We start from the raw sequence: 12,472 nt of genomic DNA on the forward strand, positions 1-12,472 counted from the left end.
AAACACACAGACGCACGCACATACATATGTACACACACACACACAAGAAAGCCATGTGCCATGTCAGCATTGTTCTTATATTTTGTTATTACAGCATATTCAAATAAATAAATTGTGAGCCAAATAACAGAGTAAGAGGTGAGAATATAGCATGAGTGTCTCACAATTATCGATTAAATTCTATATACTTGTCATTCTACTGAAAGTCAAGATAATAAATCAGTGTGATACATTGCCACCCGTAGAGCTGATTAGAATCCACAAGAATCCTGATCGTTACGTTGGGAGGAACACTGGAATGAAGGTCTTTACAAAAACGTTTGGGGAGTAGAGTTGCTGACCCATTTCACATCGATTGCATGACACGCACTGTCATCCTTAATAGGGTCTTAAATCAAAATCCGCTGACTGATTTTTTTTTGACAGACTTGTGGATTGTAACATGAAAGACAGAAAACTAAAGCAATCAGGTGAGCAAGTCAAACTATTTCTGCCCAGATCTCAACATGTGTGTATGTGTGTGCACGTGTGTGTAAACAAATCAAGCACTGCTTCAGAGTTCAAATCCAAACACTATTCTAAGACCTAAGGAGATTAAAAAAAAATCTAAAAGCAGAGGCAGCTGGCCAATGGAGGATATGACTATAAAATCTTTTTAAAAAGCACTTAAAGGACAACCGACGTCTCCGGACAAGTTGTGTCCATAATTTGTAAAATGGCTTCAAATGACTTCTACTGGGCATATTTTAATAACTGGATGTGTAACAAGAAAGCATATTATCCGAATCAGAAGCCATTGTTTTGATTCTCCAGCAATGCAAGACGTCTTGGCGTGACGTCACGAACTGGGTGCGGGACTTTCTGAAAATGCCCAATTCGCAGCTCAATTTTTTGCAGATGTTGGACACTTTAAGTCATTTTTATTGGTATTTTGCGTTTGAATAAAAATATCATACATACATACATATCATTTTGGGTATTTTAGATGCTATAAAACGTTTTTCTGATGTCAGTTAAAAAACAAAAAAGTGACGTTGGTTGCCCTTTAAACATTTTAAATGTACTGTATATCAAGCAAGGGATGGGCAGGCGGACAGACAGCCGGACGGCCGTCAGACAGACAGACAGACAGACAGACAGACAGACAGACAGACAGACAGACAGACAGACAGACAGACAGACAGACAGACAGATAGATAGATAGATAGATAGATAGATAGATAGATAGATAGATAGATAGATAGATAGATAGATAGATAGATAGATGCATGGATGGGTAGATGGGTCCCGTGTCTGTAAAGTGTCCTTGAGAGTTTTGAAAGGAGCTTAGAAATAACATGGGAGTCCGTCATATAGTTCTGCGAATTGGGCCAAGTGGGATTTGGGATTATGGATTGAGCCTTGAGCTACATCAAGCGGGCAGGCATCAATTGTAGCAATGTTGTGCACTGTTCAAAATGATAGCTGCTTATTGATTGCCCTGGGCAATCAATAAGCAGCTTTTGGCAGTTGAGAGTGCATCCCTCAAGACTGAATAGTGGTTACTTAGATGGTAAACCAAAACAAAATGTGATCCCCAAGTCATTATTGACATCACTTGCAAATGATTTAAAAAACATTCATTGAAACAGAAATCTGAAAGTGTCTTTGTATTTGGCATCGAATTTGTGACATGTCCTGTGAAGGGACTTTTCATCACCTGTTGGCACCAACTCAAGCAGACTGTTTATTACTTCAGTTCTTTGTTTGTAAATGCTGTTAATTATTGTATTTTTAATTAAGTTACCTTCTATTTGAAAACCATTAAAAAAATTATGTGCTTTGCCCCAAGCACACCGATTCTGTGTCAGTATCATCACTGCAGTGAGGAGTATTCAGACAAGCAGAAGTTGACAATTGCGTCTGGTCAGCATTTATATATTCACTCACAGGAAAAGTAACATTATTTTAATCTCATTCCATTATTTAAATCATGTTTTCAATTCATGGCAGACAAATACAACACATACCTTTAGGTGACACTGAGGTTTTGGAGAAGTTTACATGCTTGAGCCCAATGCGAAGTTTGGCGAATTGAGCACCAAGGGAAGAAATACCTGCCAGAAGACAGCGGATGAAAATTGATTCTCAAGGAAGTTCTCCCCAACCTTCCTTTTCACAAACTGTTTCTAATAGACCAATTTTCTACTTTACTCAGTTAGATAGCAGTACAAATGTACAACAATTTAGGTTCCTATTCTTAATATCTTAAATACGGACACAATAATGGACAAAGACAAGGAACAATGAAATTCTGGTTAGATATTGACAAGAACCCGCTGCTTAAATATAATACCTCTGTCCTCCAATGGGTTGTTGGCAAGATTGATTGTGGTGAGTCCTGAGCTCGGGTTGTGTGCAAGGGCAGCAGCGAGTTTCTGGGCAAATTCCCTGATTAGAGACCAAAAGACATCGTGAGAACATGAGCAGTAATTGCAAGCTTTTAGCAAAATCCCAAAATTGGGCCTGGATCTGACACATTTCATAATAAGAGTACAATTTAAAGCACAAAAACTGAACAATTAAGCAAGACAAAATGTAAATTGTAAATTAAAAAATGAAACAAACAGCTTCATTTCCTTCAGCGCTGACACAAGTAGATGCCTGGTCAATGTAAATACTGTTTGAGGAGCAGCTGCATCAGTCTAGGCTTTTGCACTTCTTTGGGTATACTGTATGACGCGTAACATGTTTGAAAATGTTTCCGTCAATTTGCCTCAAGAAGAACATTAGTGAGGTTGAAAATCATGATGCACTTGAGAAAGGTGCATAATAGATTAACAATCCCTCAATGGGGAATGAGCTCAGAGTTACAAATTCTTGAAGCCAGAAAAGGGCCAAAAGGGGTTCTTTGCAGATTGACTATTGACTGAAAAGGGAGTCTTATGTCTTTTGTCTGTCATACAATTGCAATTTTTTGCTCACGTTTTGAGTCCTGCGCCATCCAGCACTAACTCCTCTAGTCGCGTGGAGCGAGACACCACTCGAAGGATCTGCTCACAAACATCTGTAGACTGAAGAACAACACCATGGGGTAAGTTGACGACATAGGAAAAGCATGAGGGACAGTACGGTAATAGGAAATATTGCGCAGTTTTGCTGTTCATCAAAAACACAACAGGCATGTTCCTCAACTGGATCAGCATCAGAGCTTTCATGAAATTATAAAAGCTAAAATGCAATGACCCAGAAAAAAAAAACAAAGGCCCAAAAGATCCAAATAAATAAAATGTGCTTGGGGACACATGCTTCCCTTTGAGAAGATTCAAACAATGTTAATTAAATCAAGAGCAAGGATCCCAAACGGTGGTACTTTGCGAACTTGTATGTGTGACGAGGAACAACTTGGAACGACACACTTCAGTAAACATTTCAGTCGAGCAACCTTATCTCCCTGAGGTTCCATCGCCATAGTAGAAGCACATGGGAGCTAAAGCACTCAATTTAGACAGAATTAAAAATGTAACAGTTGGAAGGACAAGCCCCGCCTAGATGTTCACTGACCCAGTTCACTGTATTCTGCCTTTCACTCATGCAAACACTTTAATGTTTTTACAGCCAGTCACTAATTATCGGCACAGCTATAACAATTTTCCATCGGAATACCAGAACTTTACTGAACCATTGTACTGTTGTCTTGGTAATTGACAGTCTTGCCATTAGGGGCTGCCTCTCTGGGCCAACAGCCCCGGTGGGGCCAAAACACTGGCAACATTGTCCCACACGCAGCCAGAAAAAGTGGGGAGGAGGGCAGAAAAGCGGAGCTGAGGGATTGAAAGATGGAGAGATGGAAGAAAGAGCCTGTTGTTGCCATGCTCATGCCATCAAACTCTGCATTAAAGAGAGGGGTTGAGAAGGAAAGGGTGTGGTAAGCAATACCTGAAAACACAGAGTTAATTGAATGAAGAATTTGATGGTGAACAAAATTTACAATAACATCATTAGAGACATCATATATACTAAACTATTTGTCATGATATGGTTGGCGACCAACGGGGGGCGCTGTCGGCCCCGCCTGCACCTGCACAGGTGCTGGTCGTCCCGATCAGATTGGCGACCAACGGGTAGCGACGTCAGCCTTGCCTGCAGCCTCGCAGGTGCTGGTCGTTTTAATCACTGACACTTAAAAGGACACCCGGCACGACCATCCAGTGTCGGTTCATTGTTTGCTGTATGTTTGTTGCATGCATTGTGTATGCTGTGCATGTGTTTGTTTAACCTTGGCGGACTTTTACACTTGGTTTTGTTTTGATACTTTTTTCTGTTCAGATGATTTTGATGTTTTACATTTTATTCCTGCTGACCTTTATTTTAATACAATTTGTCAAACAACCTCCTGTTCCCTCCTGCCTGCTTTTTGGGATCCGCACCCGCCATCACCACCTTGCAAAACCGTGACACTATTCAGGAATTATGCGATAAGATCTTCCTTCTCTTTCTGTGCTGTCTGAGCTGATGACAGCACCACACATGTAAGTTACACTTTGTATGCAAGCTAGACATTCACGAGGACATCTTTACACACCTGTTCTTTTCCTGGGATCCCAATATCACCTGCTTTGTACAGCAACCAAAATAGTACTCTTCACTTTCACTGAACAGGGTGACTGTGTCGAGGTTAAGCAGGCAAATCATTCCCTCTGATAGAGATGAATCATACAGACAAGTAACAAAATGAAAATGTCACAACTTTCAGACATATATTTATGAATAAGACATCTAATGCGGCATGTATTTATTAGAAAAACACTTTGGCTTGAGTAAAGAGAGGAAATTCCCTCTTTTCTGCTAGCTTTTGAATTATTTCATCATCTGGCTCTCTCGGTCCCACTGAAATCCAAATTGACCTACATACTTTGATCCTGTTGCTGTTGAAGCACTCTCTTTCCCTCCTGGCTAGTGACTGGTATAGGTGTACAAATGGGCCTTTGGCTTGCAGAAGAAGAAGGGCCTTTCCCAAACTGCTTCCTACAAATTTGTAATTCATGGAATAGTTTTAAAGGTTTTAAGGAAAATTTAAAAAACAAATTAGGAGTGAGTCAACACGTTGGCTTGATTCCTACTGGGGTAAAGTGGCATCTGATTTTTAAATAGGATATTCTAGGAGGACATATTCATTGTCATCGTTTTCATTCATTTTTTTGTTGCTTCCCTGTCAGAGCAAACTTTCCATTGATTGTGAATGCTCACTCCACCTGAACTACCGGTATGTGTAAAATTCAGTCCCATGAGGCACATATAAATTCCTTCAATTTCTTCACCATTTGACAGTGTTCCTTGTAATGCAGTGCACTCCGTTTATGGATAGAGGTTGGCTTCTTTAATAAAAATTCCTTCGTATGATGTATGTTTGCGTCATCATTTTAAATCACATTAAATCACAAGCAGGCATCTATTTGTTACCCTCACTCCAGAACTGGGTTTATTTCTGAAAATCATAAGGAATAAAGTCCTATTATCCTAATGCCGCGGTCACATGGGCATTTCTGGCTCTGTCTTTCCAATGTTACAATGTGGAATCATATTATTGCACTTGCTGGGACAAAACGTAGACAAAGTTTAATTTCTTCTTATTTACTGTACTTTCAAACTCATGTTTTTATTCTGGCTGTTACCTTCATGTAAATGCTAGCAAGCGTCTGTTTTCATTTTATACCAGAATTAGACATACTTCCTGGTTTGTTTTCTAAGAATCATGGGAAATTAAGTCCCACTAGCGAAGTGACATAGTTGGCGGTAAAGTGAGTTTTTCTGGCAGCATATTTTTCATGTTGCAATGTGGGATCAGACCGGGACAATAATTCCATCAAGACCTACCGAAGCTGGTCTTTTTTCACTGCTGGTGGTGAGCATATAAAACCACCTAAACCGGGATAGAAAAAAACACTCTGAATGTTTGAGCCTAAATGTGCAGGTCAAGGCCTGGTGGTGAGGAAAGGGATTAAATACATGACAAAGGAACTGACAATGACAAAGACATGAGACAATTATTTGAACTGAGGAAGCTGAGTGTGATAACTGGTGAGACAGCATGAAGCCTGAATGAAGACAAGACAGCTTGTAATGAACACCAGCAGGGGGGGGGGGGGGTGTTGCGCTAGTCATTCTGGCAGCAGTCCCATCGTTTTAACAGTAACCAAAATGGTAGCTTTTCGTAGCGATTGCAAAAAGAGAGAATAATGATCCACAGCCGTGTCAATCATTGGTCTGGGAACTCGACAAACATTTTATTCTGTGCATGCTCTTAAAAAGGCTTTACAATTTCCGGGTATCACATGATCATTATGATTATGATTATTATGTATTATGTATCATTTAACTTATGGTTTTATTGTTATGTGCTTCGTTTTATTGTTTTTATTGTAAAGTGTCCTTGGGTGTTTTGAAAGGCGCTTGAAATAAAATGTATTATTATTATTATCAGCTCGCAGGTGACATCAATCAGTGAAATTTACCCAATCATGTATTTGCCTCACACACACATTTACACACGCACACTCAACAGGGGGCATGGTGGCTCTTTGTCTTCTTGTGATCTCACAAGAGAACTGACTGATCCTGAGTCAAATGGCACAAGAGGGATGGAAAAAACAAAGAACATAATGGCAGGTAAATTTGTGATGACAAAAATGGCCATGTTGTGAACCAAATATGCCCATCACAAAAAAATAAAAATAGGAATATCTTCCAATGTGAACATATGTTTTAGATACTGTTTTTTTCTAGTACCATTTATTTTCCATAAACTTAAATACACACGTAACAAGATTGGATTGGATTGGATATGCCTTTATTCGTCTCACATTGGAGAAATTTACAAGATAGATATAATTATGGAGTGAGAAATGTTTATGACAAAGGACTGCTATAAGTGTGAGGAGGAGGACATTGAAATAAAATGATAGCAACTGAGACCACACATTTGTAAGTAGTAGCTCATTAGGCTAACTGTGATGGAAGTACTTTTGACAATCTTGTGGCGGCCCATATTACATCTAAAATATACAGCACGGAATTAAAGGAGCAGTGGTGGGTTGGATTGTAAAAGTGTTAATGAACTGAAAAAAGTTAAGAGTATAATGGCGTTTAGCAATCATTTTGATAATGGGGTTTCCAAAACCATTGGGACAACAAACATCATCAGGTGTAGCATAAAAAGTGATTACTTTTAACTGTTGACTGAGTTGACTGATAAACTCATGTCAAAAATACAATTCACCCTAAGATTGCTGTACTTTCATTATTTGTGGACATAATGGATCGAAAAGATTATCAGTGGCATGAGAGAGGGCGCTTACCAGCTTGTAGTCCTTAGTGGTGAGTTTGGTGAACCACTGGTTGAACTCAAGGACTGCAATTATAGCCACCAAGTCTCTAAGGAACACAGGCAGAGAGGCAAAAAGGTCACTCACACCATTATCGTGAATGATTTAAGTACCATATTTTCTGTGTATAAGGCATAGCCAAAAGCTTTAATTTTCTTCAAAGGATAACCCTGCACCTTATACGCCAGTAGTAATATTGAGGCGTAACAGGTCTCGCAACTACTGTTTGCAGCCACGAGTCTATTTCCCCCTATGGAAGTAGTGCGTGGTCCATGCAGTGAAATATAAAACATAACCCCAGCCTCTACTGTAGCACCTTATAATGTGGTGTGCCTTATACATGGAAAACATTTTTAAACATGCCATTCATTGAAGGTCTGCCTTATAGTCCGGTGCGTCTTATATGTGAAAACAGTTAGAAAATACACCATCATTTGGGGTGTGCCTTATACACTGGAAATCACAGTAATTTTGTGTTCTAAAACTTTAAATTAGTCTTTGATAATGAACACATACCTGTTCTCTAAATGGCTGAAGTCCTGCAAGTTAAGCTCTCTTGTATCTTGTGTCAAGTAAATGGTGTCCACATCCTGGGAAAAAGAGTTAATCAAAGAAACATATCCATCAGTTTGAAATTGGATAATTTCCATAATGAAAAAAGGTGACTATAGTTGTTTTAGTTATCAATCCTGTGTAACGAATGATGATTCAAATAATACTGACCCACTGAACCTCTTCTCTGTATGGCAGTGACAGCCAGTCACAAACACACTTATACATCTGAGAAAAGCCACCTGCAGCACACATCACCGTCAGAAAGACAAAGTAAAAAAAGAGGATTAAATCTAGGACTAAAAAGCACAATGCCTCAAAGCTTAACTTTCACATTTGATCTGTTTGTGGAGTCCTTTTTTTTAGGATGACATTCTGAGGTCTGTCACGTCACTGATCCCTACCACATGGCCCCGGGTCAGCAGGTTTGTTGCTTTCCCACAACGTTTGTAGCAAGGTCAGTCTGTCAGCCGGCTCCATGCTGAGCTTCTTCATCACTTTACTGGCATGAAAAAAGAGCAAGAGTATGATTCCGTCATACATGCTTGTGTATAAACTCATTTCAACAGGTATTACACAAAATCTCAACAAAGGATAGTGATGGAGCAATGTCCCCATAAGTGATAATGAGGCAATCTCACAGAAACCCCTCCCCCCATAAAAAAAAACGAAGTCAAAGCAAAATTTGGGAGTGGCAAAAAAATGCATTATGCAAATGAGATTCAAGAACAAAGGAGAAAAAAACACAAATGCATCCTTGATGCAAATGTGAAAAATTGCCGGAAAACAAACAAACAAAAAAAGGAATAAAACATCTATTAGCCATGTGACTTAAAGGACAACTGACGTCACTTTTTTGTTTTTTAACTGACATCAGAAAAACGTTTTATAGCATCTAAAATACCCAAAACACACAGTATGATATTTTTATTCAAATGCTGAACACCAATAAAAATGACTTAAAGTGTCCAATCTGCAAAATCTGTCAAAATCAGCAAAAAATTGAGCTGCGAATTGGGCATTTTTAGAAAGTCCCGCCCCCAGTTCGTGACGTCACGCCAAGACGTCTTGCATTCCTGGAGAATCAAAAGAATGGCTTCAGATTCGGAGAATATGCTTTCTTTTTACACATCCAGTTATGAATATGATTCAAATAGTTCTGAAGAGGAAAGCATACATGTTTGCAATCGATTACATAATTTATTTCCTGCCATTTTGAGGCAACATCGGCGGGAACTGTCTCACCCAAAAAAAGGCACAAAATGGCGACCTCCTGTGGCCACCTCCGTTTCCACAGGCTGATAAATTCCTTATATGGAGCTTGGACGCCCTCTTCTGGCGGCTTTTGGGTGCAACACGAGGTTGTCAGACCAAACAAGTACAGCAAAATACATTGACGTGATGGAAGGACTGCTACAATGTGGGTTTTTTTTTCGGTCAGGGGCGTTCCTTTAGTGACGTCACGTACGGACTCGTCACCAACTCAAAAACAAGACTTCCTGAATATTCAGCGCAAATCTTAAAACGTAAAATATAGCTATATGCGGTGGAATCTTATTAAAATATGCTCAGTAGAAGTCCTTTGAAGCCATTTTACAAATTATTGTCCCTTAAGACATGCTGATGCGGCACACCCAGTATTGTGAATAAGCGAATGCAATGATGTTTATTTCATGTTTATTTCTTTATTTCTTGGCCGTTGTGACTGCAATTGTACTCACCTGGGTGAGAGACCTGGACATATTCTGAGCAGACAGTTTCCAACATGCGCGACCACCTCGTTGACTTCTTCAGTGGACAGTAGCTTCAGTGAGAAGGAGCCTCGCTCGTACTCCACAAACAGCTAAAGGGGAAGAAAGAAGTGCAATTTGTTGTCTGGGTGCCACTTTTCAGATGCACCCCAAGCCCTTTCGCCTTTGAAAGGGAATAATAATAATAATAATAAAAATGCATATTTTTTTTAGAAATCAGACAAGTACTGTCACAGAAAAGTCTATGTCATCCATTGGAATTTTATAATCCTTTCCATAGTGATCTACTAATATATCCACAGTAACATCCAGACATCTGACCACCAAAGAAGTAAAATAATTAAAGCACAAGTGAAGATTTGATGACCTTTTCCAAGATGGGCGAATCATTACAGGATTCCCTCTAATTATTAACATAATTCTGCACACATGCCACCGCTTGTCAAAATTAGCATAATCCCAGAAGCCTTTTAGCTAACATCATTAGTCCAAAGATTAGGAAGGGTGACATCTTTAAACATGATTGATAGAACGGTTGGGCAGCAAACAATTAATAAAATGACAGATTATCCTACTTTGGAGAGTATACAGCTCAAATGAAGCCTAGCTGAGGAGCTCTCCAGATGGAGAAAGTTGATTTCAAAGCTTTATTCTCTAGATGTTGCTTTTTTGAATGTTGCTGTGCCGATGACCATTTTGTGTTTGGTAGCCTTTTACTGAGCGAGTTGCTTGTTCTGTAGCCACAAAGGGACATAAACCAAGCCCGGATAACTACATAGGGTTGTGTCAGAAAGGGCATCCGACGTAAACGCTTGGCCAAAACAAACATGCGGATCAAACCTCTAAAGATGGAGGACACTGATTTGCTGTGGCGACTCCTTGAAGGGAAAAGCCGAAAGGAAAAGAAGAAGATGCACAATAACTGATTTATAACCGTGTTTTCAGATATTCACACAGAGATACCCCAAATAAAACTGAGTTTTTATTGTAAAAATCCTTCCTCAGACCATTGCCGAGTTCCCTTGACATGTATGCTCTGCCTTGTGGGAGGAGCACTGGTAATTTCAGGCTTGTGTGGGTTTGAGAAAGCAGTAGCGTATCAGGATGACAAATGTCCACATATTCAGCTTTGTTTTTATTTTGTGTATTTGAGATGAGATTTGATGTACCTGTTTTGCCTTATTACAGGTAATCCCCTGGATCTCCAAGTAGTTAAAGGAGTGTTCCACCTAAACACAAGAGAGGAAAATATATTACGATGGGTTGAACAAATAAGAAAAGAAGAAACAAATGAGAAAATACAGCAGACAAACATGCCAAACAACACACTTAAAGGACAACCGAGATCTCTGAACAAGTTGTGTCCATAATTTGTAAAATGGCTTCAAATGACTTCTACTGAGCGTATTTTACAAAGATTCCACCACATATAGCTATATTTTAAGCTTTAAGCCTCGTGCTGAATATTCCGGAAGTCTTGTTTTTGAGTTGGTGACGAGTCCTCACTCTACGTCACTGAAGGAACGCCCCTGACCGAAAAAAGGACACATTGTAGCAGTCATTCCATCACATCAATGCATTTTGCTGTACTTCTTTGGTCTGAAAACTTCGTGCTGCACCAAAGAATTTATTTCGTGCCATTTTGAGGCAATAGGGGGTGGGGGGGTGTAGCACTAAAAAAGAGGCAGAAGAGGGCGACAAAGCTCCGTGTAAGGAATTAATCAGCCTGTGGAAACGGGCTGATTAATTCCTTACACGGAGCTTTGTCGCCATTTTCTGCCTCTTTTTTAGTGCTACACCCCCCCACCCCCTATTGCCTCAAAATGGCACGAAATAAATTCTTTAATCGATTGCAAACATGTATGCTTTCCTCTTCAGAACTATTTGAATCATATTCATAACTGGATGAGTAACAAGAAAGTATATTCTCCGAATCTGAAGCCATTGTTTTGATTCTCCAGCAAGGCAAGACGTCTTGGGGTGACGCCACGAACTGGGGGGGGGGACTTTCTGAAAATGCCCAATTCGCAGCTCAATTTTTTTCAGATTTTGGACACTTTAAGTCATTTTTATTGGTGTTTTGCATTTGAATAAAAATATCATACTGCGTGTTTTGAGTATTTTAGATGCTATAAAACATTTTTCTGATGTCAGTTAGGAAACAAAAAAAGTGATGTCGGTTGTCCTTTAAATGAAATGTCTATGTGTGAATTCTGACAATTTTTGAGTGTGTGCAGTTTGACAGTTGTCTCAATGCAAGAGGTGGCAGCAACTGAGTGGCTGAAAAAAAAAAATAATGTCTTGTTCATCATTTAAAAAAAAAAAAAAATCAGAGGTCCTTTGTGACGTCTCTTGTACAAACTACAGTGGAACCTCGGTTTTCAAACGACTCACAGTTCGAACAAATCGGAGTCCGAGCAAAAAAAAAAAATCGAGAAATTCTTGCTTCGTAGTTCGAACAAAAATCGGAGTTCGAACGCCGGTACAACGCGTGAGTGCGTACGCGAGGGTGGGATGCTGAGCGGCGTACGGGTGTAGATCGCTCTCTTCGTGACCAACTGTGTCACATTCCGATGTCGACAGTGGCAGCTGACGAGTCGGAACGTTAATTGTTGGGGAGGATCGCTAAGGAGGTGACAGAGACGTTGGTGCTGGCAGATGATTTATTAACAAAAGGCGCAGGTCCGAGATAACGCGGACCCGGAAAAAACTGGTTGAACAAAAAGTGGCAAAACAGAGCACCGCCAGTGGGTGAGCGGGGCGATCCGTCCGACCTTACTCGCTAGGGGAAAAATAAAAATGCAC

The 12,472-nt window shown here is 39.8% G+C and overlaps 1 protein-coding gene across 5 annotated transcripts in view; it reads right to left on the reverse strand.

The window, feature by feature from the left end:
* Nucleotides 1–12,472, reverse strand: part of LOC148896577 (F-actin-uncapping protein LRRC16A-like) — an 86,760-nt gene that overhangs the window by 42,052 nt on the left and 32,236 nt on the right. For all 5 annotated transcript variants that reach the window (XM_088999159.1, XM_088999160.1, XM_088999161.1 and 2 more), the window contains 9 exons: nucleotides 10,837–10,896; nucleotides 9,638–9,759; nucleotides 8,321–8,418; nucleotides 8,088–8,158; nucleotides 7,881–7,954; nucleotides 7,338–7,413; nucleotides 2,965–3,053; nucleotides 2,336–2,430; nucleotides 2,010–2,096 (listed from right to left, as the gene is read on the reverse strand). In XM_088999159.1, the coding sequence (XP_088855285.1) occupies nucleotides 2,010–2,096; nucleotides 2,336–2,430; nucleotides 2,965–3,053; nucleotides 7,338–7,413; nucleotides 7,881–7,954; nucleotides 8,088–8,158; nucleotides 8,321–8,418; nucleotides 9,638–9,759; nucleotides 10,837–10,896 (772 nt within the window). The remainder of the gene's footprint in view (nucleotides 1–2,009; nucleotides 2,097–2,335; nucleotides 2,431–2,964; nucleotides 3,054–7,337; nucleotides 7,414–7,880; nucleotides 7,955–8,087; nucleotides 8,159–8,320; nucleotides 8,419–9,637; nucleotides 9,760–10,836; nucleotides 10,897–12,472) is intronic.

Source organism: Hippocampus bargibanti, linkage group LG06 (genome assembly GCF_051943395.1).
Source record: "Hippocampus bargibanti isolate YZ-2025 linkage group LG06, ASM5194339v1, whole genome shotgun sequence".
Classification (NCBI taxonomy): domain Eukaryota; kingdom Metazoa; phylum Chordata; class Actinopteri; order Syngnathiformes; family Syngnathidae; genus Hippocampus; species Hippocampus bargibanti.